Genomic DNA, 27,955 nt, shown 5'->3' with positions numbered 1-27,955 from the left:
AGCGCTGCCTCTGATTGGCTGAGTGCTGCGACTAATCAGAGGCAGCGCTTTCTGGAGGCCAGAATTTTAAATCCCCGGCCACCAGAAGACTGCCGGGGACGGAGAGAAGTGTCAGACAGCTCTTCTTTACTGAGTTTATTTTTTACAGATGGGCATGATTTTCGGGGTAAGGCTTATATTCCAAGCACCTCCAAAAATCCTGGCAAAAGAGTACTACAAAATTGTGATATTGCACAGAACACTGATGCGATATCGCTGCGATTTTCTTTCTGTGATATTGCTGTGGCCAGTGTGGTAGAGGCCTAAGGGCTTATTTACATGAACGTATATGGGCTGGCGTTTTCATACGCTTCCATGTGAGCAGCCCCCCCTCACCAGCTCTGTGCTTCACCCCTCCGCTCCAAGCGCTTTGCAATGGGAGTGGGCAGGAGGGGGGCGGAGCTAAGCTCCCACCCCTCCCCTTGTCCATAGCCAGCAATAGGGGTGGACCGGACAGAGCGGAGCTTAGCTCCAACTCCATCCAACCTCCTCCCATTGCAAACACCAGAGTGGAGGAGAGAGGGAGTGAGGTAGAGGGAAGGGGGGACAGCTGGGATGAAAGCGTATATCAGCAGGCTGTGAACACACCGGCCGATATACGCTCGTGTAAATAAGCCCTAAAAGAAACGTCTTTGTGTTGTGGCAATTCTGCCTTTTTTTAAAAAAACTTTCCGCAGACTTTTGGAGAACATGAATTTGCTTCCAGTTCTTGCGGGTTTCCTTCTTGACTCCTCTGCCTCACGTCTGCACCTCATACGGCACCGAGGGCCCGTTTACACGGAACAATTATTGTTCAAATGAGCAAAAACGACAAATTAACAAGCCGCGATCCAATGACAACGATAAATGGCGCACCTTTCGTTCATGTTATGCAATCATAAGAATCTTCGTTGGCTCCCTATCATGGGTGATGAGGTGCGTTAAAAAGCGCTCAAAAGACGCGGTGTTAGAAACGCCATGTTCGAGTGCTGGTCTGCAAAGCCCCATTTAAATCCATGTACAGTGTTAGCACGACGTTTGAAATACTAAGCTAAACGCTGTAAAAAGCGTTGTGTGCGCGCGGCCTAAGGTGCGCTGTAAAACATGTGAAGCCTCTATCACAATTTGCGCTCGCAATAGGCAAAAAAAATAGAACTACTGATTTTAATGGGTTCGTTCACATGCGCGGATTTTTTCTTCGCATTTTGGTCGCAAAAAGAAAAAGCAGTATGCTCTATTTTCAATCCAGTAGTCCCAGCATGCTCTATTTTCAATCCAGTAGTCCCAGCATGCTCTATTTTCAATCCAGTAGTCCCAGCATGCTCTATTTTCAACCCAGTAGTCCCAGCATGCTCTATTTTCAATCCAGTAGTCCCAGCATGCTCTATTTTCCTGCACACCAGAAGTCCCCATAGAAGTCAATGGGGATGCACAGGAGATGCGTAAAGCGCTACGGAATTGCGTAAAAAAACACATCTGAAACTCATCAGACTAGTTAGCCATTCCAATTCACGCATATATCTAACCGCACACAAGAGCACCTACCCTGCGCATGGCAATAGTACGGTCAAATATGGCAATGTGCACACAAAAACGTATATAGTTCTCTCCGTAGATGGGCAGCATTCAGACACACAACTACACCCCTGTGAGGGGGCTTATAGACTGCACACTCTCCTGGCTTGCTATGGCTGATAACGCCTCTGTTACCCTAAAGGGTACATGAACCCCGTAGAGAACACGTGGTTGGAAACACAGATACTTCACTACCCATCCGGTCACGTGTACACACAACAGGCTGCTGACCAATCAGCGAGCAGCACCTGCGTTCTATACTAAACGCCTCTCTATACCGGTTACTACGTCATCACGCGCATGCGTCCCTCAGTGTACTGCCAGGTTTCAAGATGGCGGGGACCAGTCTTGTGGCGGGAGATGCGGTGGTGGATGCGTTGCCGTATTTTGACCAGGGATATGATGCTCCGGGAGTGCGGGAGGCGGTGAGTGCTGCAGAGCCACAGTCCGGTCACACAGCGGCTCTCTGTTCAGCAGTGGGATAACCGCTCTTAATAAACGACTGCATCCCGCCGGCAGTGACGTGTATGTGATAGGAGGAGCTTCTGTGTGGCCAACCGTTTGTTTAATAACTTGGAAGACTCCTTTAAATAAAGCTGGGGGTCAGTGTGCAGCTTCACACGGGACTTTACGGAATTTCCGTGTACTTCAATGGCTCAGACTTAAAGGGGTTGTCCCGAGGCAGCAAGTGGGTCTATACACTTCTGTATGGCCATAATAATGCACTTTGTAATATACATTGTGCATTAATTATGAGCCATACAGAAGTTATAAAAAGTTTTTTACTTACCTGCTCCGTTGCTGGCGTCCTCGTTCCCATGGAGCCCGACTAATTTTCGCCCTCCGATGGCCAAATTAGCCGCGCTTGCGCAGTCCGGGTCTTCTGTAGTCTTCTATGGAGCCGCTCGTGCCAGAGAGCGGCTCCGTGTAGCTCCGCCCCGTCACGTGCCGATTCCAGCCAATCAGGAGGCTGGAATCGGCAGTGGACCGCACAGAAGAGCTGCGGTCCACGAAGACAGAGGATCCCGGCGGCCATCTTCACCGGTAAGTATTGAAGTCACCGGAGCGCGGGGATTAAGGTAAGCGCTCCGGTAAGCTTCCTTTACTTCCCTGCATCGGGGTTGTCTCGCGCCGAACGGGGGGGTTGAAAAAAAAAAAAACCGTTTCGGCGCGGGACAACCCCTTTAATGGAACTGTTCAGTTACCTATGTACACTCCTTGTCAAAACCAATCCCTCCCCTACAAGCTGTCCAAAGTAAATGAGACTTTGTGTCATTGTACCACCTGCAGCTTAGATACAAGATGTGATACGGCCAGCCATGGAGGCTCTAGTATCCCGCTGTACCACCTCTAGCTTGGATACAAGATGTGGTACAGGCAGGCACGGAGGCTCTAGTACCCTGTTGTACCTTCTCTAGCTTGGATACAAGATGTGATACGGGCGAGTATGGAGGCTCTAGGACCCTGTTGTACCACCTCTAGCTTGGATACAAGATCTGATATGGGCGGATATGCAGGCATACAGGTTCTATATGATATCCTGTGACATATCGGTCCACGTTTGCTGTAACTGAGCCTCTAGATCGTGGAAACTCGTAGGCTGTTGAAGTTGGTACCCCAGTTGGTCCCGTACATGTTCTACTGGTGATAAGCCTGGCGACCGGGCAGCCACGGAAGTGGGGTAATGCTGTGGCGACATTCCTATGACCCCCTTGTGTGTGCAGCCAAGCATCCTGCTGCCTCTTGGAAGCCGCCATGAGAGGAGCACATGTGGCTGCAGGATGTCCTGAACATATCACTGAGCTGTCATTGTCCCTCATACCACCGACTGTTGTATGCGATGGCCCACCAGACCAGCAGGGGGCAGTGTGCCGCTCCACAGCAAAGACAGGATTGAGGCGCTAAACACGAGGTCTCTAGACATGAACACAGCCGTCATCTGTGCCCAAACTAAACCTAGATGTGTCACTAAAGACAACCCGGTTCTACCCCGTAGCAGTCCAGTTTCATCATTTATGACAACACTGCAAACATAGGACTATTGGGTGTATGTGGAAAAGCCAGTACACATAATGGGTGCCGTGAGACTAAATGTCCTTCAGCCAAGTGCCTGAAAATGGTTCTGACAGACATATGGGTGTAACGATGGCGCCATCTGCCTCTGGATGGTGAACAATGAAACAGTTGCAGCTGCTCATGCTTGCCTGACAATTAGACGATCCTCTCTACCGGTGGTCTGTTGGGGATGTCCTGAGCCCGGTCACCTTGTGTGTCCTCACACATCCACTGGTCCCAACACCTCCTAACAGTCTGGTCACAATGGCTGGTGGGGGACAATTTGTCAATACGACCATCCAGCCTCTCGCATCCCAATAATGCGCCCCTCTCAGACTCTGGTAATGGGGTGAAATCTCTTCTCTGTGTCGTAGAGGCGTCTAGTGGTCAACAAGCTCTACACAAGAGGAAGAGGTCACTGCACACAAGGAGCCTCTGAGAGCCTTTTATAGGCCAAGGGGGGAACCACTTTTAGGGCCTCTGGGGACAAGACCGTTCATCTAATCACACCATAACTATCGTTATTTGTATATCATCCTTTGATGGAACAGCAGGACGAGTCTTGTAGCAAAATGACAACTTCTACTAGGGGTGGAATTAGTTTTTTTGAAAAATGGTGCACCATCAAATGTCCTAAGATAAGAAAAGGATCAGTACTTACCCCTCCTCTGACGCCACCATTCAGCACTGCAACCCCATTGTGGGCCCAGTGTTTGTTGGGGCTGTTGTCAGCTGAAGTCATCTGACTGCTGCAGCCATCACTGCCCATTCTCCTGGCATTTTTGTTCAGAACCCGGGCGCCATGATGCCAGGACTTCAGAATGCTAAACATTGCAATGGTCAAGCAACTTCTGCTGACGTCTGCTGTTATAACAAGCACCACAGCTGCAGCGGGGTTGCAGAGCTTGGATCGTGGGCGGCAGGAGGGGTAAGTACTGATCCGTTTGTTATTTTAGGACAGTTGGTGGTATGTGTGGAATGTTGTTTGGTAACCAGTCAACCCTTTTAAGATCCTCCATCAATATTAGATCAGGGGCGTCTGACTCCTAGAGATCAGCCATCAAGATCACCGTCCTAGAAGACTGCTGTCAGTTCCAGTTTTTGTTTCACCCATCCTTCATGAGATTCTCCCATAAATGCAGCTTTTTCCCTGTAAAATGATGGAAAGTATGACCGAAATCTGACAGACTTCATTTGTTAATGAGGTCCGTCAAGTGCCATAAGTGTTTGTATGATGGATCCGGCACTGCCGCTATCTTTTCTTATCTATTGCATTGGGGGACATAGCCTAGAACCATGGGTATAGCTACTGCCACTAGAAGCCAAATGCTAAGGAAAGAAAGTGTTAGCTCCTTCTACTGGCTACACATCCACTGCAGGCTTTTTAAGCTAACCTGTTTTAGCTTAGTGTCCTTAGGAGGCAGACCTCTTTCTTCATTGGTTATTGAACTAGGGGACTTGAGGGCTGGTATTCAACTCTCCCTATTTACCCCACAGCGGAGGGTGAAGAGCCCGTAGTTAACCTATCTGTTCACCATCTGACCCTCAGAAGACAAGGTCAACATTAGTTTGACCCTGACCCAGCAGCTATAGTGATCCTCACATTGAAGCACTCCCTTTATCATCAAAGGCAGGTGAGCATTGGGGAATACACTGCTAGAAACGGAAGCTAGATTATTTGCAGCGGAAAGTGGTGCATTCTCTTTGCTGGAGGAAAAATATTTTCCTCCCACCTTTTCTTCTCCTATCACCACTATCACTGCCATGCTCTCTTCCCCTCTGCATACCTCCGACAGCTCAAGACATGGGGGATGGGATAGCCCCCTTTCCTGTGCCACTCCGGGGGTGGGGAGAAGTGTGCTTGGGTGGGAAGGGGAGATATAATGGGACCCTCCATTCCTTTCTTCACCACGGTTGTGGTGGAGGACTTGCCAAGCGGCAGCAGGGCTGTCTCTGGAAGCGGGTCCAGTGGCGTCTCGTTCTCCAGACTATGGGAGGTGCCTCCTTCTGCGGATTGTCTTAGGGCTGTAGGGCAATTTTCAGTCGCTACATTTCTGGCTCCCATGCCCGCAAATTTAGTTACCGCTGGGGGTGGTTTCCTTACTAATAGGGCCTTTCGTTGCCGGGGGTGGGCTTCTTGTTCTCCCTTTAATCTTCTGGCTTGGCGTCTGACTGTTCTTTTCCAATTGGCTCCCACCCTCCTCTGCTATGCTTTTCCTGTCCAACCCCCTCTATCTGCTGAACCGGAATGGGCTCGCTCCCTCTCTCAGGCGGTATCTAACCTTACCAAAACTTCTACCACCATATTAGACAGGCTGGGCCACTCTTTTCATCAGCTGCTACAAAGAGTGTTTTTGTGATGATGATTTTGCCACACACATCCCTCCATGTGGTAGACCTAACTTGAGGCATCCTTCCAGCTCCCCAGTTTCAGCATACCCCCCCCCCCCTCCCCAAGTTCTAGGCTCTCTACCAGAGACAACAACTGCACCAAGAGGGAGTTTTCTGGGTCTCATTCGGACTCCTCTGGATGAGGTGCAGGCCTGTAAGCTGTCCTCTGGTCCATAGTCTGATGGTGACTGTGAAAGAGATCCTTCAGGTGAAGGATCAGCTGCCAACTACATCTATGGAAATTTTCTTTGTTCAGTGCCCCCCCCCCCCCCCCAGTGTCCTGCTAGTCCATACTATCTTGCCAATAGCTGATGCTGCGTCCTTTAGGGACAAATGGGATGAAATGTTTGAGTTTAATAATAAACTTTATTTGTATAGCGCCAACATATTCCGCAGTTTCTTGCCAAGGCCACTTTTGACGCTGTGGGTTTGGTATTTCGGCCTGTGTTTCCCTCTACCTGAGTCAGTAGGGCCACTACTGAGTGGGCTAAGCAACCACGTTGGGGCATTCTTTCGGACTCTTCTTAGGATGAATTGGCCGCAGCTGCTTCGGTAACCTCGTGCTGAACTCTATGGCTTAAGTCTCTTAACTGAAAATGCTGCCTCTAAGAGGTCATTACCTTGCCTTCCCTTCCGTGGTTCATGTCTTTTTGGTGCCAGACTGGATGAGATTTTTTTTCTGAGGCCACTGGGGAGGGGGGAGAGGAGGAGGAGGAGAGTTCACATCTTCTACGGCATAAATCCAGCCGGTCTATACACAAGAAACAGTCTGCGTTTTGTCACTCCAGCCCAGGTCCTTGGATAGCAAGAAATCTTCAGAAGACCACCATTGCAAACCCTCTTTCAAGCCTTGACCACCTCTGTGTCCCTTACCCTCAATCCTCCATTTCCGCTTCTGCATGAAGGGAACCCCCGACCTAATTCATCCAGAATGGAGGGATGACTTTCCCTGTCGGGGAGATCTGGCTTGGTCATGTCTCCGACGCCTGGCTTTGGGCTTCATTTCTTTGCACTACATCATAGAATTCTTAGCTCATCCTGCTGATTGCTTCTTTGCTTCTAGAATCCCATCGTCTCCTTTACAGGCCACTGCTTTGGGTAGGCAATAGTGACTCTGAGCTATCTTGGAGTAATGATGCTGTTTCCACTTTCAAAACATTTCAAGGGTTGTTTTTCCAACCTGTCCATGGTGCCCAAAAAGGATCGCATTATCATACCTGTTCTGGACCTGAAAAAAATTGAATTGGTCTTTCACTTCCGGTTAGAATTGTTGAGGTCGGTCATAGTGTCTATGGAGCAGGAGGAGTTCTTGTCTTACAAAGAATTCAAGGACACTTATCTTCAAGTGGCAGTATGTTGAGTTTACCATAGTTTCCTCCGCTTTGCCATACACACAGATAATTACCAGTTCTTGGGTCTACCATTCAGGTTGACCATGGGCCCCCCCCCCCCCCCCCCCAAGTTTTCACCACGGTTCTGACATCTATGATGGCTCTACTCCACTCCAAGGTGCTTGATCTCTTTTTGTGATTCCAGACGGGCTGAGACGAATCCTAGCAGCTTCCAAATCTATTGTCTTGCGTTTGGATTAGGTTCACAACAGTAGAGGGCTATCTCGCCAAAGCCAGGGAACTTCCCTTCTGTGTTACTGCACACTGGAGCGGTGGGTTCCACTTGGGCGGTACACAACAGCGCCTCAGCTATTCAAGTGTGTAGGGCGCTATGTGGGCTTTTCTGCACACCTTCTCTAAATTCTATGATGTTCACATTTTAGCATCCGCTGACACCTCTTTTGGTCAAAAGTCTTGCAAACTGCCGTAAACCAACCGCATATATTTCAATTTGTCCTTCCCACTCTTGAGGGGCTGCTTTTGGAACGTCCTTCAATGCAACGGACAATAGAACCAGATTTTTGTACTTGCCATAATCTTTCTTATTTCGTTAATTGAAGGACACAGCATTCACCCAAAGTGTTGTCAAACGTTGTTCATCTTAACATGTTCTCTCCCTTGCTGGGGCATAATCCTTGGAGTTGCACATGGTTCTCAGCTCTGTTGCACGCTTTAAGAGTTACTTTTTCTCTCCAATGTTGTTTCCTTTTTTTTTTCCTATCCACTGCTCCTACTGGTTATCTTGGTGCCTGCAGGGGGCTATAGCCAGTGGGAGGAGCTAACACTTTCTTGCTTAGTGTCTGCTTCCGAGTGGCAGTAGTTATACCCACGATCCAAGCTGTGTCCTCGAGATTTTATAGTAAGTACAAAAATATGATTTTTTTTTTTTTTTTTAAGTCCTATGAGAAGACAAGACATTTCTTTTGTTCAATAAGATTTTATTAGGACAATCAGTGTAATGGTACAGTCAGGGCATAAAAGAAGACTTCAAAATAGCTTCAATACAGTTTAACGAATAGACGTCTACTTGAATCACCCTTCTCTCACCTAGTTAGTGAGGTGAGTCGGGTTGTCCTCAATTTTATGTTTAACAATACTTAGCTAAGCACACATTTGTAGTAAGGTAGAACTGTGTAACAGACAGTAGAAGAGGAAAGACAAGGCATAGAGAAAAAAGTAGAGAGCGGGGGGGGGGGTAGGCCAGGCAACCGCACCAATCTTGTACAACTATCGTGTCGTTTGGGTCTATTGACGCCATCTCATAGCGGACTGGCCACTCGTCCTCAGGTTCCGACCACGCACCTCTCTGCTCCCCAAGTTTCAGGTGGGAGAAGAGGAGAGTTGGCGGAGTAACCGAGGAGGCAGCGATCCCCATGCCACCCACTCCATGGTGTCAGTGGTGGTTCTGAACTCCAGCCAGGGCCGCCAAAGCGCAAAGTAACCCTCAGGTTTCATGGCCTCGCCCACTCATCTCCTCGTATCTTGCCAGTTCATTGATGGCTTCGACCCAGTGAGCTCTGGAGGGAAAGGCATCAGACCGCCAGAACGTAGGGATGGTCTGTCTGACAGCCTGTACAAAAAAGCGCAAGAGGCCTTTCTTCGTCTTGGATATAGAACCCGGGAACCTGGACAGTACCTCCACTTCAAGGGCGGGCTGCACGTCTCCGCCACTCAGTTTGTTAAAAAGGCTTAATACATCTTTCCCCAAGACAAGATATTTTGACAGCAGTGTGAAGAGAGCCCACCTTGTCCAACAGGTCTTAAAGACAAGGCTTCTTCACAAGGCTCGGTCCAGGGTTTCCGTCTCCATTTTTTTAGGAGAAAAACTGAAATTAAAAGGGGGGGGGGGGGGGGATGCAAATGGAACGGTTTCAGACTGTTTTTTTTTAAATTTTTTTTTTTTTTTTTTTTTAATGGGAAAGTAGCGCAGTCTGTAGCATTAACACTGTCAAAAAAACGGAAACCTGATGGAGCTGAAGCACATGGAAGCCTTTCAATCTGCTTCCGGTTTTTTGTTTTTGTTAAACCTCATTGAAATCAATGTGAGGGGGGGGGGGGGGGAGTGATCAGTTTTTCAATTTTATTTCAGTTTCTCTCCTCGAGAAATAAAGCGGAGAGACAAAAATCCTGAATTGATCCTAACGCATTTGTGAAAGTAGCCTTCCAGTCTGCTGTCTGGCGGCCATATTGTAAAGTAGCTTTTAAGGGCCTGTTTACAGACTACACGGCCGTCACCATAAGGCCTCATGTCCACGGGGAAAATCAGATCCGCTGCAGATTCTACATGTAGAATCTGCAGCGGGTCCCTCCTGCCCCGCGGACATGAGCGCTGAAAATAGAAATTTAAAAGCATTTACCTATCCGTAGCGTGCGGGGAAGGTCAGCTGTTCCTCACGGCCGGATCTTCATTTTCGGCCGGCGGATGAATTCCTGACGCCGGTGGCACGTCGCCGGCACGTCGTCGACGTGCCGCGCGCATGCGCCGGGCACATCCGCCGAGCCGAAGCAAGGGAGATGCGGCCGTGAGGAAGAGCAGAGCTTCGCGGCCCGCTGCGGGTGAGTAAATGCTTTTAATTCCTATTTTAGGTCTCCCGCGGATCCGGACGGCTTCCATAGGCTTCAATAGAAGCCCGCGGGAGCCGTCCCCGCGGGAGACCCGCATGAAAATGGAGCATGGTCCAGATTTTTTCATGCTCCATTTTTTTTTAAATGCCTTTTATTGACGATCCGCGGGTATTTATCTACCCGCGGGTGGTCAATGCATCCCTATGGGGTGCGGATCCGCGCGCGGGAGATCCGCTGCGGATTTTAAATCACATTTTGCCCGTGGACATGAGCCCTAAACGTTTCCGGACAGTCCGTGCGCCCGGTGATCAACGCCAACCAGTATGTTTCCATTACAAGAATTTTGGTGGCATATGTGACTGTAAATGAGGGGTTAACATGAAATCTACTAGTGACCTGCTGTTTCCGCAATACGTTTACTTGGGGCACTATTGTTCTGGAAAAGAATTATCAGACTATGCAGAGTGTCCAGCTGTGACTCATCCCAAGCAGTATGGTGGCCTAGCAGCACCGCTCCAGTTACTTCAGTAGGACTGCTGGAGATGGTCTGCGTTCTGATGGTCCCATTGAAGTGACTGGAGCAGTGCTGCGCATGCGCGGTCACGGCTGCCTTACTCTGAGTCACAGCTGGACTTTGCACGATAGATTAAACCTGACGTAATACAACCACTGTGGCACTTCTGCAGCAGTCTAATGTGCTTTGTGTTTAAATTCCTCACCATTTTTAACCTCTTAAGGACATGGCCTATTTTGGGCTTAAGGACGCAAGGATTTTTGGCGGATTTTCATCTCCTTTTTTTCAAAAGTCATAACTTTTTTACTTTTCCATTGACGCGGCCGTATAAGGGCTTGTTTTTTACGTGGCGAACTGTAGTTTCTGATGGTGCCATTTTTGGGTACATTGACTATATTGTAAAACTTTTATTATTATTTTTTTTTTTTTATGAGGGAGAGAAAACGCATCAATACTGCCATAGATTGTTTTATTTATTTATTTTTTGCAGCGTTAGTCATGCAGCAGAAATAACACAATACATTTTTTTCTGCAGACGGTATGGTTACGACGATACCAAAATTCTTTTTTTTTTTTAGGTTTTTCCACTTGCAAATAAAAAACTCTTTTTTTTTTTTTTGAAAATCGCTGCATTCAAAGTCCCTGTAACTTTTTAGTTTTTCCATGGACTGTGCTCTGTGGGGTCTTATTTTTTGCGAGACGAGATGTAGTTTTTATTGGTACCATTTTGGGGAATATACGGCTTTTTTGATCACTTTTATTGCATTTTTTGGGAGGCTAAAAATTAGCATTTTGCCTCTGTTTTTTAGCGTTTTTTTTAAACGCTTTTTGCCGTGCAGAATAAGAAGTGTGTTAAACTTATTGTACAGATCGTTACGGACGCGTCGATACCAAATTTGTGCCATTTTTTTAATTTTTTTTTTTTATGCTATATGAGAAAAAGCATAAGATTTTTTTTTACCCTTTTTTTTTTTTTTTTTTTTTAAGACAACGTATGTCCCTCTGGGGGACGTAAAGCCCAGCACTGATGATTGCTGTGATAAGGCATGGCAGGACTTCTGTCCTGCCATGCCTTATCGCTTATACAGCGATCATAGGCTCTGGCAACACACGACGCTGGTATCTGGCATCCTGTTGCCATGGCAACCAGCCGGGCTCTCTGCGATTATATCGCAAGAGCCCAGCAACTTCACAGAGGGAGTGCGCTCCCTCTGTGAACCCTTCCCATGCCGCGATCTACATAGTTCGCGGCAGGGAAGGGGTTAACAGCGAGGGCCGCATCTCCGATGCACCGCTGCTGCAGCGGGAGGCCGGCTATAACTGACAGCTAACTCCCACTGCGGGATAGCGCGAGATCAGTCATGATCTCGCGCTATCCCTATGACGTAAGGGTACGTCATTTTGCGGGAAGTACCCCGCTCCCACGTCGTATCCTTACGTCATGGGGAGGGAAGGGGTTAAGATCTCTGTAAATGATGCTGAACAGACCTGTGGCTTATGCTGCTGCTTGATGCACTCCATCTGGCTGTAACTTTTTTTTTATTTTTTTGTATCTGGCTTGATCTTATTTTCTTTTCCTTTTTGTTTTATTTATTTATTTATTTTTATTTTATTTTATTTTATTTTTTTAGGCCGCTGCACTGGTGGAAGAGGAAACCAGACGATATCGCCCAACCAAAAATTACCTGAGTTACTTACCCACTCCAGACTACTCTGCATTTGAGGTATGGATGTAGATAAGGACTTGCAGGTATTTTCTGCAATTCTCTCTATAGGGTCTGTGCATACTTTGATTATATTTCAGCAGCCAGAGCATGTCAAATCTATAGTTTTCCTTATCAAGCAATCAGTTTGCAGCAGCTACGTACAAAATTAAATCTATCTAGTTTTTCATTTTGCACATTTTTCAATGCAGCCTCTGGCGTGTAGGAAGGGAATGATGGGGCATTTCTTAAACATGTATAAAATTAAAAGGGTTGTGTTTAGAGCCAATATGGCATTCCTGGGGGAAAAAGCTGATTTTCCTGGGTCCAGCCAGGCATTTCTTTGGAGCATCTGCTGGAGGGAAAATGCAGTAGTATAAAGGCCCATTCGGACAGCTATGTTTTCAGGCCATGTATTGTCCATATAGTTCACAGCACACAGATCCATAATGGCCTATGAAGCGATACACCATGGGTGATTTTTGTGCTGCATGTCCTACTCTTGACCACCTTCATGAATTAGAATAGGGTGGGAGGTCAGATCATGTAGCAGGTGTGGTTCAGGAGGAGGGAATAGCCCTTTTAATGTTCTGTATGCCTGCCTGCTCATCCATTCAACTTTTTAATAAATATATATTTATTTATTAAAGTCAGTTTTTTGCTATACAGGGAAAAAAAGCACATGCAGATTTTGCAGTGGAATTGCTACAGATTTGTGTCAAGATCTGGGGCACAATCCGCAAAGGATAGGAAGCACCGTTTTTTTCAGGCTACAAGACGCACCCGGATTTAGATGACCGAAATGCCTGTATTCTGTTTTCTTACTAATTAACCCCTATGGACCAAGCACGGTAAATATACGGTGCTTGGTCCTGGGCTATAATCCTAGCCGATAGTAAAAATATGGCGGGGAATTAAAGCCCCTGCTTCTGCAATCAAGCAGAAGCAGGTCAAGTTGTCAGCTGTTAGTCACAGCTGAGAACCTAAAGGAGAAGCAGTTTTTAACCATTTCGGTCCCCTCCTTTCTCGGGTACATAGCGCTCAAAGAGTGCTATGTGATAAAAAGTGGAAGTGTTTCTTCCACTACGCAAGCTGGCGGTCACGTGACCGCTGGGATTCCCTGGCACAGCAGAGTAGCAGGGTCCTAGCAGACCCTGATCAGCTCTAGCCAGTGACTATTGTCACTACTATTGCTCTTATGGATGCCCCAACTACAGTGGAAAAGTGTGTAATAAAAAAAAAAATGTTAATGTTCCCCAGAGGTCTTATATAACGTAATGTGGGACATAGATGGTAAAAAAAAAAGTTAAAAAAATAAGTGAAACAAAACTACAGAATAAAATAAAAATATATACATAAAGAAAATAACCCAAAGCCGATGCCAACCAAAACTGTCACCATATGCGCCCTGTAATCCAAAACCACACATTATACACTACCGTTCAAAAGTTTGGGGTCACCCAAACAATTTTGTGTTTTCCATGAAATGTCACACTTATTCACCACCATGCGTTGTGAAATGAATAGAAAATAGAGTCAAGACATTGACAAGGTTAGAAATAATGATTTGTATTTGAAATAACATTGTTTTTACATCAAACTTTGCTTTCGTCAAAGAATCCTCCTTTTGCAGCAATTACAGCATTGCACACCTTTGACATTCTAACTGTTAATTTGTTGAGGTAAGCTTGTGAAATTGCACCCCACGCTTCAGGAAGCATCTCCCACAAGTTGGATTGGTTGGATGGGCACTTCTGGCGTACCATACGGTCAAGCTGCTCCCACAACAGCTCAATGGGGTTCAGATCTGGTGACTGCGCTGGCCACTCCATTACCGATAGAATACCAGCTGCCTGCTTCTGCTGTAAATAGTTCTTGCACAATTTGGAGGTTTGTTTAGGGTCATTGTCCTGTTGTAGGATGAAATTGGTTCCAATCAAGCGCTGTCCACTGGGTATGGCATGGCGTTGCAAAATGGAGTGATAGCCTTCCTTATTCAGAATCCCTTTTACCCTGTACAAATCTCCCACCTTACCAGCACCAAAGCAACCCCAGACCATCACATTACCTCCACCATGCTTAACAGATGGCGTCAGGCATTCTTCCAGCATCTTTTCATTTGTTCTGCGTCTCACAAACGTTCTTCTTTGTGATCCAAACACCTCAAACTTGGATTCATCCGTCCACAACACTTTTTTCCAGTCTTCCTCTGTCCAATGTCTGTGTTCTTTTGCCCATCTTAATCTTTTTCTTTTATTGGCCAGTCTCAGATATGGCTTTTTCTTTGCCACTCTGCCCTGAAGCCCAAAATCCCGCAGCCGCCTCTTCACTGTAGATGTTGACACTGGTGTTTTGCGGGTACTATTTAATGAAGATGCCAGTTGGGTACCTGTGAAGCGTCTGTTTCTCAAACTAGAGACTCTAATGTGCTTATCTTCTTGCTTAGTTGTGCAACGCGGCCTCCCACTTCTTTTTCTACTCTGGTTAGAGCCTGTTTGTGCTGTCCTCTGAAGGGAGTAGTACACACCGTTGTAGGAAATCTTCAATTTCTTAGCAATTTCTCGCATGGAATAGCCTTCATTTCTAAGAACAAGAATAGACTGTCGAGTTTCAGATGAAAGTTCTCTTTTTCTGGCCATTTTGAGCGTTTAATTGACCCCACAAATGTGATGCTCCAGAAACTCAATCTGCTCACAGGAAGGTCAGTTTTGTAGCTTCTGTAACGAGCTAGACTGTTTTCAGATGTGTGAACATGATTGCACAAGGGTTTTCTAATCATCAATTAGCCTTCTGAGCCAATGAGCAAACACATTGTACCATTAGAACACTGGAGTGATAGTTGCTGGAAATGGGCCTCTATTCACCTTTGTAGATTTTGCACAAAAAACCAGGCATTTGCAGCTAGAATAGTCATTTACCACATTAGCAATGTATAGAGCGCATTTGTTTAACCCCTTAATGACATGGCCTATTTTGGCGTTGAGGACCAAGCGATTTTTTGGTATTTTTCCATCTCCATTTTTCAAAAGCCATAACTTTTTTATTTTTCCGTCGACGCGGCCGTATAAGGGCTCGTTTTTTGCGTGGCGATCTGTAGTTTTTATCGGTGCCACTTTTGGGTATATAGACAATATCGTAAATTTTTTATTTTTTTTTTTAATGATAACAGGGAGAGAAAACGCATCAATTCTGCCATAGATTTTTTTTTTTTTTTTTACAGCGTTAATCATGCAGCATAAATGACACACTAAATTTTTTCTGCGGGTCGGTACGGTAACAACGATACCAAAATTGTTATATTTTTTTTAGGTTTTTACACTTTTTTGCAATAAAACCCCCTTTTTTTGGAAATCTTTTTTTTTTCTCTATAGCTGCATTCAAAGTCATGTAACTTTTTTATTTTTCTATGTACGGAGCTCTATGAGGGCTTATTTTTTGCGAGACGAGCTGTAGTTTTTATTGGTACCATTTTGGGAAATGTACGGCTTTTTTGATCACTTTTATTGCATTTTTTGTGAGGCAAAATGCTAAAAATTAGCATTTTGCCTCTGTTTTTTAGCGTTTTTTTTTTACGCTTTTTGTCGTACAAAATAGAAAGCGTGTTCAACTTTTTGTACACGTCGTTACGGACGCGTCAATACCAAATATGTGGGGTTTTAGTTTTTTTTCCCTTTTTTTATGCTAATATTAGAAAAAGCATAAAAAAAGGGGTTTTTTACATTTTTTTTTTTTACATTTTTCTTTTTTTTACACTTTTCTTTTCTTTTTTTTATACTATTTGAGTCCCTCTGAGGGACTTACATCACTGTGCCTATGATCGCTGTCATAAGGCATGGCAAAGCTACTGCTCTGCCATGCCTTATCGCTTGTACAGCGATTATAGGCACAGGCAATACAGGACGCCGGTGTCTGGCGTCCTGTTGCCATGGTGACAGGCCGGGCTCTCGCGATAACATCGCGAGTTCCGGCCGGAGACACACAGGGATCGCGATCCCTCTGTGAACTCTTTCCCTGCCGCGATCTACTTAGATCGCGGCAGGGAAGGGGTTAACAGCGGCGGGCGCATCTCCGATGCCCCCCCGCTGTTGGAGCGGGACGCCGGCTGTGACTGACAGCCGGCTCCCGCTGCGGGATAGCGCGGGATCTTATGTGATCCCGCGCTATCTCCAGGACGTACCAGGTACGTCATGTTGCGGGAAGTACCAGGCTGCCATGACGTACCAGGTACGTCCAGGAGCGGGAAGGGGTTAAAGTTAGGACTAGTTTAAAGTTATCTTCATTGAAAAGTACAGTGCTTTTCCTTCAAAAATAAGGACATTTCAATGTGACCCCAAACTTTTGAACGGTAGTGTATATCAAAACGTCCAAAACAAAATGAGGAACCCGTTCCCATACTTTATTTAGGTGTAAAATACAAATTTTAAAAAGTAGCTATATAACTGTTAAAATCATTTTGTTTTAGCTGATACCCTGCAATAAAAATGAAAAATATTTTAAAAATAGCCCTATATGTCATGCAGCAAAAATTTTGGTAGCTGAAGGGAAAAAATATAGTGCAGTTAAACCACCACATGGGTAAAATCCCTAAAGTGTCTGGTCCTTAAGGTACAAAACCTGGTCCTTAAGGGGTTAAAACTTCCCTGGTGAGCTGAAGTGGAGGGTTTAAGTATACGTGGATAGACTTAGCGCAATAGTCTGTCAAAGGAAACCTGTTATATACTTTAGGCTGTCCCCACTCAGGGCAGCATAATGGACCCATAGACACATTGATTTCACCGGTTGGTCAGTTAAGAGGCAAAATAGACTATGTAAGTGCAACAAGACTGCATAGCGTTGCCTCTTAACCTCTTCAGTGGCAGGTTTAGGTAGTCTTCTGCACATTTCAGTGCAGCAAACTCTGGAGATTTTCCAGGCGTGCCACTAAAGGGGTTAATTGACCAACCGTAAGAAACGGTCACCGCTCTATGCTGCTCTCAGTGAGGGAAGCATAAAGTACCACATGTTCCCTTAAAGTCCGTGAACTAACAGTGTATTATTATCGGCTTTTGCTGGTTTGGTAGGTCTATGCTCTTTACTGTCCAGCCTTAAAAGGCAGTGAGCATAGTATGGCTGGTTTGGTGGAGCTGCTAAGATGGGGCTGCTGGAATTATGGTTTCACAGTAAATAAATAAAAAAAAAAAAAACCCTCTCCACTGACCCGCTGCTTCCCCCATCATCGCCGCTTCCATCCTGAAGCCAGTTACTGTGTACATTTGCTGCAGCAATCACATGGTGGTTACACACGACTGCTAGTTGGTGGACCTAAATGGGATGTCATTGGTGACATCCTGTAGACGGGCCAGGGCCTTTTAAAAGCCCATGTGTGTTGTTGTTTTTAAATAGTATTTGTAGTTGGGACCAGATACATAAGGGAATGGGGGAAGGTTTTACCCGACTACTGCAGACCCTCACCTAGACACAATGTTTGCACGCTCCACAGGGAATAGCAAGCTAGCAGTATAATCTGTATAGAGCTGTGGTGTGGCAATGGGCCCTTCCCACTCAGCAGGAAATGAAGGCTTGGTCCGTTCGCTCTCCAGGCTTCAGCTGCAGTGATCGCCCAAGATGACGAGTGGGCGGCCGCCCGGAAGATCAAGCTGTCTGTGTTGGCTGGAGCATGGAAGCATCCTTCCTGTCTACACCCATTGTCATAATGATTGGTTAGAGTGCAAAAGCTCAAAAGTTCATCTTATAGTTCATAAAATTTGGTAGTTCATGGGTAGCATTACTCAGAAAACAGTATTATTTCCTGTTATTACCATTTGCCTTACTTGCATCATGGAATGCTGGTTTATTTTTTGTTGTATATGAATGTAGCAGTTTTATTCTCCGCTTTGGCCTCCGTTCACACTGCCATAGGGTTGCATTAGATAATGCAATCCTAGGCAGACAGACACAATTTGACCGTGTGAAAACTTGTGTGGTAAACAAATCACCGCATGTCCTATTTCTGTGCGAGCCTCGCAGAGGCCTGCACAGAAATGTCACGCTGACATGCCGGCACTGCACATGTGCGGCTGTATGCCAGCTGGCACATCGCAGTGCAGAGAGAGAAGACGATGGATGGGTGAGTATAAGCTCAATACCGGGGCACGGGTCGCATCCCACTGCAAGAATTCTCGCAGCGGGATCCGACCCGGCAGTGTGCAGGCGACCTATCTGAATCTTGTTGTGGTTTTTTTTATGTCTTGTTTACATCTTAGCAAATAGTGTACAATATTCAGTAGCTGGGGAGGTAGAAGAGGGTACAATATAATATAAATCATAATTTTCTTTTTCTCCCTAGACAGAAATAATGAGGAATGAGTTTGAGAGACTCTCTGCTCGCCAGCCGCTTGAACTTCTCAGCATGAAGAGGTGAGTCCTGGGTATCTTTCTATCAGGTTTTGCATCATTTTTTCTTTGTTTATGAGTTTTCAGCTTGTAAGCTCACATCTGCCTCTTCCTTCCAAGCTCATGTAGGGGGACTTTACACACTGGCCACATTTATCAACATGGTGTGAAAGCAGACTAAGGCCCCCTGTCCACGGTTGTGTATTCGCCGGCCATAAACCGCCATCAAATCACGCCGGCCGACGCTTTCCATAGCATTGCTATGAAAGCGCCGACCCCTGTCCATCAGCAGAGAATCATTGCGATTCTCCGCTCGCGGCGGGCAATTCGCAGCATGCTGCGAACTGCCCTAATTCTCTGCGGCCAGCCTATCTATCAGATAGGGCTGACCGTCGGAGACTCGGCAGCGGCTCCCACGGCAGATCTCCACCGCAGGACTTCGCAACGCACGTAGACAGGGGGCCTTACTTTGTTGCCCATGGCGATTAAATCACAGAGCAGCATTCAGCTTACCTGGGCAGAGTAAGAAATGAGAGCCAAGCTCTGGTTCCTGCGGACAATAGTGTTACTCTTTTAGGCCTCATGTCCACTAGAAAAATACAATCCGCTCAGAATCTGCCGTGGATTCCACGCGGATTTGCTTTAAATGGTATTTTTGCATGCAGATATCCACACACATTGCTATCAATGTGATAGCAATGTTGCCGATCCGCGGCAGAATGGAGCATGCCGCGTTTTTTCTCCCACGTGTGAAAAACGCAGTTCTTTTAAAATGCCATCCGTGGGTGCAAAAATCAATTTAATGGACCCACGGATGGCCAATGATTCCCTATGGGCAAAATCCGTTGCGGAAATTCGCTGCGGAATCCGCAATTCCATTTAGCTAGTGGACATGAGGCCTTAGGCATTGTGAATAAATGAGGCTCAGTTTTTTTTTTTTGGCTGTATTTGTAGCATATTTTTCATAAGTAAAGCTAGAAGTTTATTCAAAAGAGATGGGAAATATAAAGTTCGGACGGTGCCTTCTCACTTTTAATTAAAAAAAAAAAAAAAACTGCAGTGGCCTTTTCCCAAAAAGCATGGTGTGTCAATCCACTGTTATATTATACAATGAATTAAAGGGTCGTCCAAGAAGTCTTTCTGAAAATACAGGTCCCCCCTGAGAAAAACATAAGTTCTTGACTCCTTGCTGACTTATGGTTTACAGGCTGCTGCAGCCAATGACAGCCCTTGGTCATTGAGCTCTGTCATTGGCTGCAGCAGCCTGTGAAGAATGTCAGAGCTGAGAAAGTAGCCGCAGTGGGGACTTGTGGGGAGGGGTTAGTGTAAGCTCTTTATTATATTTTTCTAAAAACCCTTTTCTCTCTGACAATCCCTTTTTAAGCTTTATTTACAAAAACTCCTCTAAAATTGTAGCAAATAAAAACTATTCTGTTCATATGCAATTTTTCCAGTGTGATGATTTTTTTTATTTTTTATGAGGAATGCACAGAAATGTGTTTCCCCCCCCCCCCCCATGCAGATTTCACATACTGACATTATGCAGATCAGCATAAAATAGATAAGGTTAGAGGCGAAATTCATGTAGAAATTTTCCACAGTGAATTCTGCCATGTGAACACACCCTGAGGCTAGTTTCACATGGCCAAGAATCTCCAGCGAGATCTGTGCGTTGCAAGATTTTCAAATCTTGTGCGAATATGAACCCCATTTTTTTAATAGTTATACACATGAGCGATGTTTTCCCTCACCGTATGTCCCATCGTTTTGCGTTCCTCGGGAGAGCATCGCCAATTGTTTTCAATGGGCCAGTAAAACACATCCCATGGCATGCAATGCGAGCTTTCCCACTAAAAACCATGGGCAACACTTGCCGATCCTCAACATGCCTGAAAGCCACACCAGAGGATTGTTACTTCACAGAAGTGATGGGAGACATGAAAATGCACGTTGACTAGCGTGATATCAGGCCATTTTCACGTATGTAGGTAGCCTAAAAGAGCTTTTATTTAGAGTATGTCTGTCTATATTTGAATGGTTCTAGATAACTTGCCAGTATGTCCAACAGTTTTTGACACAGATCCCCATGTGGCATTTGTCCTGTCAATAGTTAAAATCCACGTAGGAATTCCACACATGAATTTTGCCAATTGGCCTGTAAATGTCACATGCAGATCCGTATCATAAACTGAGGCAGAAAGCAGTGGATTGACACAATTTTTTTTTTTTTTTTTGTAAAGCGCAATTCGCTATGCCAAATTTTGCATTGAATTCCTCCATGAGAACATACCCTTAGGGATCCGCACCAGACCCATGTTAGCATTTGCACCATTTGGTGTGGATTTTGATGCATGTATTGATGCGCGTTCGCAGTAGATTTCACCCTTTTCAATTGAATTCTGCTGCATTTTTTTTTTTTTTTTTTTTTAAATGTGGATTCTCCGCTGTGTAAAATCCCACACCTATTTAGCTTCATGTAAACCTACCCCTATAGTGCTGTCATAAAATCATCCAAGGACGTACTATCCTTTTCAGATATGAATTACCGGCTCCTTCATCCGGCCAGAGGAATGACATAACAGCGTGGCAGGAGTGTGTCAACAATTCCATGGCTCAGCTGGAGCATCAGGCTGTTCGTATAGAGAATCTGGAGATCATGTCTCAGCACGGCTGTAATGCCTGGAGAGTATATAATGAGTGAGTTCAGCTGGAAATGGTAAAATGGTGACTGAAAATGTAGCAATGGTTGTTTTTAAATTAAAGCTTAATTACATCCTCTTCTGTTCTAGAAATCTAGTTCGTATGATTGAATCTGCACAAAAGGATCTTCAGAAGTTAAGGTGAGTACATACATTGTCCTCACCCAAATAAGAAAGGGGAGAGTTACAAGACCACCTCCAGATATATTCTGCAAATGAGATGGTCTGACTCATAAACCGCCTTTCTCAAAGAGCCAAAGGCATCATATTAAAGATGGGAAGTCACCGAGGTCAGGAAAATACAGATTTCTATTTGATAGTCCCCAATGCCTTTAAAGAGCAATTTACATAAAACTACTCAGTTTTTCTTTGACCATGACGGCACCTATGAGAGCGCCTCTGCTTCCCGGACAGGAAGCTAGAACCTTCCAGATCTCTTTTTAAAGGTAATAACACCCTTCAGCTTCTCAATTCCTGTTTCCTATCCATGGGGCAAGTTGGAAAATGCTGAGGTAGCTGCTGCTTGGCTCTATCGGTTCTTTCAAGGATTCCTCCAGATTTCCAAAGGTGGCCGACTGTAGGACCTCGCTCCCAGACTGGATGGCCTGAAAGGTTCCCTGTCCGGTATAAGTCTAGTGAATGCTGGCCTCCCATGTCTCTAGAGATCAGAAAGGAAAAGTTGTTTTCTTCTGGCCTCACTGGATCCTCTCATGTAGGTATGGGAGAACCCCTCAGCGGTGGGGTGCTGCCCCTGGGGCGGAGGTTTGCTGCATGTGACCTCGTGTCTTATCTAGTCCTTCCATCAGCAGATGAAGTTCAGGTGTGTACTAATCTGGGCGATGCATAGTATCTAGAGATGAGCGAGCACCAAAATGCTCGAGTGCTCGTTACTCGAGTCGAACTTCCCGCGATGCTCGAGGGTTTGTTTCGAGTAACGAACCCCATTAAAGTCAATGGACGACCCAAGCATTTTTGTATATCGCCGATGCTCGCTAAGGTTTTCATTTGTGAAAATCTGGGTAATTCACAAAAGTGATGGGAACGACACAGAAACGGATAGGGCAGGTGAGGGGCTACATGTTGGGCTGCATCTCAAGTTCCCAGGTCCCACTATTAAGCCACAATAGCGGCAAGAGCGCCCAACACCCCCCCCCCCCCCCCCTCCGCACTGTGAGCATAAAGATCGTTCTCCTCTGCCACAGCTGTAACAGCTGTGGCAGAGAAGAACGATGTTAGCCCATTGAATTCAATGGAGCCGGCAATATAGCCGGCGTTGAAAGCAATGCGCTGCGGGCGATCGCAGGATGAATTGTCGGGAAGGGGTTAAATATATAAGCCCTTCCCTGCAATTCATCCAGAAATGTGTAAAAATAAAAAAATATATATATACTCACCCGGTCCCGGCAGACGGAGTTTAGCGGCGGCAGTTCTCTGAACTGCTCTCTGTAGTATTCAGCAGCTGGGGATTTAAAATCCCCGCCTGCTGAATGAGCTGCCTCTGATTGGTCACAGCCTGACCAATCAAAGGCAGGTCTCGCTCACACACCCATTCATGAATTCATGAATGGGTGAGTGACTGCTGCCTCTCATTGGCTCAGCAGGACCAATCAGATTTTTTTTTCTTTTCCAAAGACATTTAATTTTTTTCAGTTATTTTCTGCCGTCATTTTGTGCGCACAATAACTTTATTTTTCCGTCGACATGATTTAGCAAGGGCTCATTTTTTGCGGAATGTTCTGTAGTTTCTGATAGTACCAATTTTGGAGTACATACGACTTTTTGATCGCTTTTTATTGTGTTTTTTCTGGTAGACAAGGTAACAAAAAAAAGTGCATTTCTGGCGTTCATTTTTTTTTTTTCAGCCGACGTTCAACGTGTGGGAAAAATAATGCGCTACTTTGATTGTTCGGACTTTAACGGATGCGGCGATACCGAATACATATTTTTAATTTATTTAGATTATTTTTAATAATATATATGGCAAAAGGGGGGTGATTTAAACTTTTACAACATTGTTTTTCAATTAAAAAAAACTTTATTGATTTTTTTTTTTTTAAACATTACTTTGAAGTCCCCCTGGGGGACTTTAACATGCAATGATCGCTCCTGCAGTATGACGTGATGCTATAGCATTACGTCATACTGCTTTTTGATAAGCAATCTGTTATGGCAGCCCTGGGGCCTTTCATTAGGCCCCCGGCTGCCATGACACCTGCACGGCTCCCCCGATCTCACCGCAGGGGGCCGTGCGGGACTACCGAACATCGTTCGGAGGATTTAAATGCCGCTGTCAGAATTGACAGCGGCATTTAAATGGTTAATGGCCGCGATCGGCTATTGCTCGCGGGTGTCAGCTGTTATAAACAGCTGACGCCCGCACTGTATGAAGAGAGGTTGCCACGCAACCTCTCTTCATACATACCCCGACGCTCCATGACGTACTGGTACGTCATTGGTCGTGAAGGGGTTAAAGCGTTCTAGAAGGTTCCGGTTTCCTTTCTGGAGGGAAGTGGATTTTCTCATAGGTGCTGTCATGGGCTCCTGTAAAACTGATTACCAGTAAGTACTCTTGCTGTTTTTATGATTCTTCATATGCTTCCTAAATACAGAATTAAGTAACTTAAAGGGGTTTTCCAGGACTGCAATATTGATGACCCCTCCTCAGACTGGTCATCTTTAGTTGGTCATCGGGTGTCTGCTGCACGGGATCCCCACTGATCAGCTGTTTGCCAGGCTCTGACAGAGATGGTAGCTGCTCTGTTCCGGTTGCAGTACCCGGAGTTGCTGTTGAAGGCACTAAATTCAAAATTATTAATGGCAAGATTATATTTTGGTGACAAGATATATGGGAGTCATAACTAGGACAGAAACGATACCAATGTCTGCCACTAAATGCATTACATGTGGTTCTAAAGTGCTTGCCTTGTAGAGAATGCTGGCGTTCTCCTTTCACTCTTTACATCTATTTCCATTTGTTCTGTTAAGAAAACGTATTCAGGACTTGAATTGGCAGAGGAAAAACTCACAACTTACATCGGGGGCCAAGCTGAGAGAAATGGAGTCAACGTAAGTTGTGTTCACACACATAATGTTACCAGAGCTGTGTAATGTGAAAATATCTAATTGTTTTCACTGTTCCCATTCCAGAGTATTATTTTACTACATTCCTATACTGTATATTCTATGGCATTAAAAAAAAAAGCTGGTTTGGATGTATTCCGTATCCCAATAGATACACTAAGTCAAATGAAATCCATTTACCTTGATGGTAATCATATTACTGTTTAATGGCTCTTTACATAACTATAGTTAGCCTATTCTTCAGCGTCATAATGGCAAAAGGCTTGAATGGAGCAGTCTCGGGAGCCGTGCCAGCTATACAATGCAGATGACACCTGGCCACACTCGGAGAGAATGTCAGTCCTGGCCATTATACCCCTTTAATGCAGCAGTCAGTGCCGCCCTGTGATGTGATCGTGGAGTGCTGTTAGATTGCCTTCCCAACCAAAAGCCTAGTAGATACAGAAGTATTGCAGCATATTGTGGAAGCAATCAAAAGATTGCATGTTCATGTCACCCTAGGGCACTAAGAAAAAGTTATGGAAAAAAAGTTGTGTATATGTTTAAAAAAAAAAAAAAAGTGGTTTTTACGCTTTTTAAAATAAAAAAAAACTTGTATTGCTAGGTTTGAACTAATAAAATGTAACCTTATCCTGTAGGGTGAACAATGTAAAACACTGGTTTAGGCAACAGAAAGCTTTATTAAGAAAAACAATATCAATTATGAATGAATATATATATAATTTTTTTTTTTTTCAATTTAAAACTTGACACGCTGCAGAAAATTGGTATTTCTGCAGTCATACTGACCGATGGTAAAAAGTCAACATACCATGTTTACCAACCGATAAACGTTCCTTTTTTAATTGAATGAGATTTTTAAATTTTGGTTCATTATATGCATTAAATGGTCCATATCAGTTTATCCGTAATAAACAAACTTTCATAAAGCTATGTCAACAGAGAAATTAAATACTTATTTGGATACTTTCACTAACTGTTTTATGCCAGTTTCTGGTGTGTGTAAAATAAATAAATAAAAAATTGCAAAGCTTTCCACAAACGGATTAGTGCAACAATTAGGAACACAAATTTTCCAAAAGTGGGTGGGGCCGCCCCAGAGCAATAGGCTTAAGTATAATTTACACTAAAAACTAGTGTAAATGCCAGAAATGTACACCTGGTTGGGACCAGGCATACATTTATTAGAAGGCGCACGGACCTAGTGGGAATGTGCTGGGAGAAAGTCTGGGGGTTTTAATCCTCCCCATGCTTCTTGAAAGACAAGAGGGGTGAAAAAAGGGTCAATGAAAAAAGTATATAGTGAATTTTTGTAGGACAGAAACAATGTTAAACCTATTGTGTGCTTTTTTTTGTTAAAGTAATAAGGATAGAACTTTGTTTCCATTAATTTAAAGTTTACATTTTTGTGCTCCAATTCTTAAAGAAAAATGTTCAACTACAAACGTTTATAAGACACATACCTTTTTCACTTTAACGTTTTATTATGTAAAAACAGACGGTTATGGAAACCTATAGCTGTGCGTTTAACATATGTGCTAAAAAAAACACAGTTCAGAAACTATCTTTTCTTCTTAGGGAGAGCACCTAGACGGTGAATGAGGAGACACAGGCCATTCATGCTCCTCTGGGTAATATGCAAATAATTCCCGGTCATTGTTACAAGGCTTGTATAAAGAATCTAACTTTGGCTTGAAGGAATACTGCCTTCCAATAGGTGGCACTGTGGAGGTTGTATTCCATCTCCCATATTTGCGTATTACCCAGAGAAGCATGAATGGCCTTTTGAGTCTCCTCACTCACCGTCTAGGTGCTCTCCGTAAGGAGAAAAGATAGTGTTTCTGACCCCCGTCCCAGGCTTTTCACTAGTAAAGCCAGACTCCTACTGTACACTGGGCAAATACCCATAAACAGCTGTCTGTGCATGGAGTCTGGCTTTGCTTTTAATTCCCAGTCATTGTTACAAGGCGTGTATAAAGTCTGACTTTGGCTTGAAGGAATGCTGCCTTCCAATAGGTGGCACTGTGGAGGTATTCAATCTCCCTTATTTGCAAAAAAAAACAAAACATAAGTATGCTTGAAATTGTATACATCTGTATAAGGTTATCATATACGTATCCTGTATATACTAAGAGTACATTAAAAAGCAATGTGAACCCCCCTCACGGTGTCTGTTTTATTTTCCCCTTCATTCAGGTGGGTTTCTCTCGTGAGTAAGAACTATGAGATTGAACGTGCAATTGTGCAGCTGGAGAATGAAATCAATCAGCTGAAGCAAAGAGATGGCGAAAACAAAGAAAATATTGAGAATTATTAAGTGTATGGATGACTGACACAACCTTTCCACTTCACTTATTCCTCCAGTTCATCAGAGAACTTTAATCCCAAGGTAGACTGGTGACATTGCTTCTCAGTGTGCTTCTGTCTATGCTACAGTTCCATGCAAGTTGCAAGTCAGCTGATTCTTGTCTAGTCTTTCTAGTAATCGCCTGATAGGTGGACATTTTCAGAGGTTGCCATCATTTGGGGACGTGTTGCAAATGTGCACTTTGTGATTCGGCAGGACGTAATAAGTGCACCTCGCAGGTTTTTTGTTTCTTGTCGTAACTTGAATAAAATTATTTTGTTTTGTGTATTATGGTTGTCCTTTACGATCTCACTTTTTTCATCTCAAAATATGACAAATTGCTTTGTTCAGAAAAAAACATTACATCTCCCTGAGCCTATGTAACTAGGGCAAGAGACTCGTAGGATACATATTCCAAAGCTTCATTCAGAAGAAAATGCATATGGATTTGCAGCAGATTTCACCCTTTGCAGTGTGATCTCAAAGCGCATGCAAATTTGGTCCACCATGTGTGGAAAATGTTTTAGACACTGGCTTTAATACGGTGTCCCAAAAAAAATGTATACACACCAACGTGAAAAATATCTGCAGAAAAGCTTTATTACTAGGTTTTTATAAGCATCAAAGGATAACTGTAAGACATGCTGGACCTCTGCAATCATAGTAGGTGATCAAAGTTGTCGTCATTAACCCCTTAGTGACGGCCCCATCGGGAAACTACGTCCTCAGTAAGTGGGCTTTAATCCTAGAAGACGTAGTATTATGCGTCCTCTTAGGATTAATGCCCACTTGCCTGAGGACGTGACAGCCCAATGGATAGCGCCGATTGCAATAAAGTAAATAAAACTGAAAAATGTTAGATTCAGCTGTCCTGATGAATTGGATCCATCAGGGCAGCTGAAAATACTCACCGACTTGTCCGCGATGTCACCGCTCTTCTGCGCATGCGCACCAGACGTATGACGTCACGTGCATGCGCAGAAGGCCGGGAGCCCCGGGACATTCAAAATCTCCTTGCTCCCAGCTCCTGAAGGTAGCAGCGATCGCGAAAAAGTTCAAAAAGTACAAGTTTCACCTCCCCTCATGGATCCGATCCATCAGGGGAGGTGAAAATACTCACCTCAGGTCCGCCGATGTCCCCGGTGTTCCGGGACCCGAAGTCCCCGTCTGCGCATGCAGAGGGGCTCGAGCCCCGGGAAATTTTTAATCCCTCTCCTGGCTGCCATGTGTAGCCAAGAGCAGAG

General features: G+C 44.8%; 1 protein-coding gene across 1 annotated transcript; it reads left to right on the top strand.

Moving 5' to 3' along the window:
* Positions 1 to 1,882: 1,882 nt before the first annotated feature.
* Positions 1,883 to 26,999, top strand: BCAS2 (BCAS2 pre-mRNA processing factor). The gene is made up of 7 exons (XM_066600089.1): positions 1,883 to 2,018; positions 12,141 to 12,233; positions 18,538 to 18,608; positions 21,120 to 21,281; positions 21,374 to 21,424; positions 24,269 to 24,349; positions 26,561 to 26,999. Exons 1-7 carry the CDS (start codon positions 1,926 to 1,928, stop codon positions 26,679 to 26,681), a joined length of 672 nt encoding a protein of 223 aa, XP_066456186.1. The 5' UTR covers positions 1,883 to 1,925; the 3' UTR covers positions 26,682 to 26,999.
* Positions 27,000 to 27,955: the final 956 nt, after the last annotated feature.

The sequence above is a fragment of the Eleutherodactylus coqui genome, chromosome 4 (assembly GCF_035609145.1).
Source record: "Eleutherodactylus coqui strain aEleCoq1 chromosome 4, aEleCoq1.hap1, whole genome shotgun sequence".
NCBI classification, from domain to species: domain Eukaryota; kingdom Metazoa; phylum Chordata; class Amphibia; order Anura; family Eleutherodactylidae; genus Eleutherodactylus; species Eleutherodactylus coqui.
This window is presented reverse-complemented; position numbering and strand designations above follow the sequence as displayed.

Coding starts and splice junctions, on each gene's coding strand:
- BCAS2 (XM_066600089.1), top strand. CDS start 1,926: ATGGCGGGGACCAGTCTTGTGGCGGGAGATGCGGTGGTGGATGCGTTG. Junction 2,019..12,140: donor CTCCGGGAGTGCGGGAGGCG/GTGAGTGCTGCA, acceptor TTATTTTTTTAG/GCCGCTGCACTGGTGGAAGA. Junction 24,350..26,560: donor CTGAGAGAAATGGAGTCAAC/GTAAGTTGTGTT, acceptor CCCTTCATTCAG/GTGGGTTTCTCTCGTGAGTA.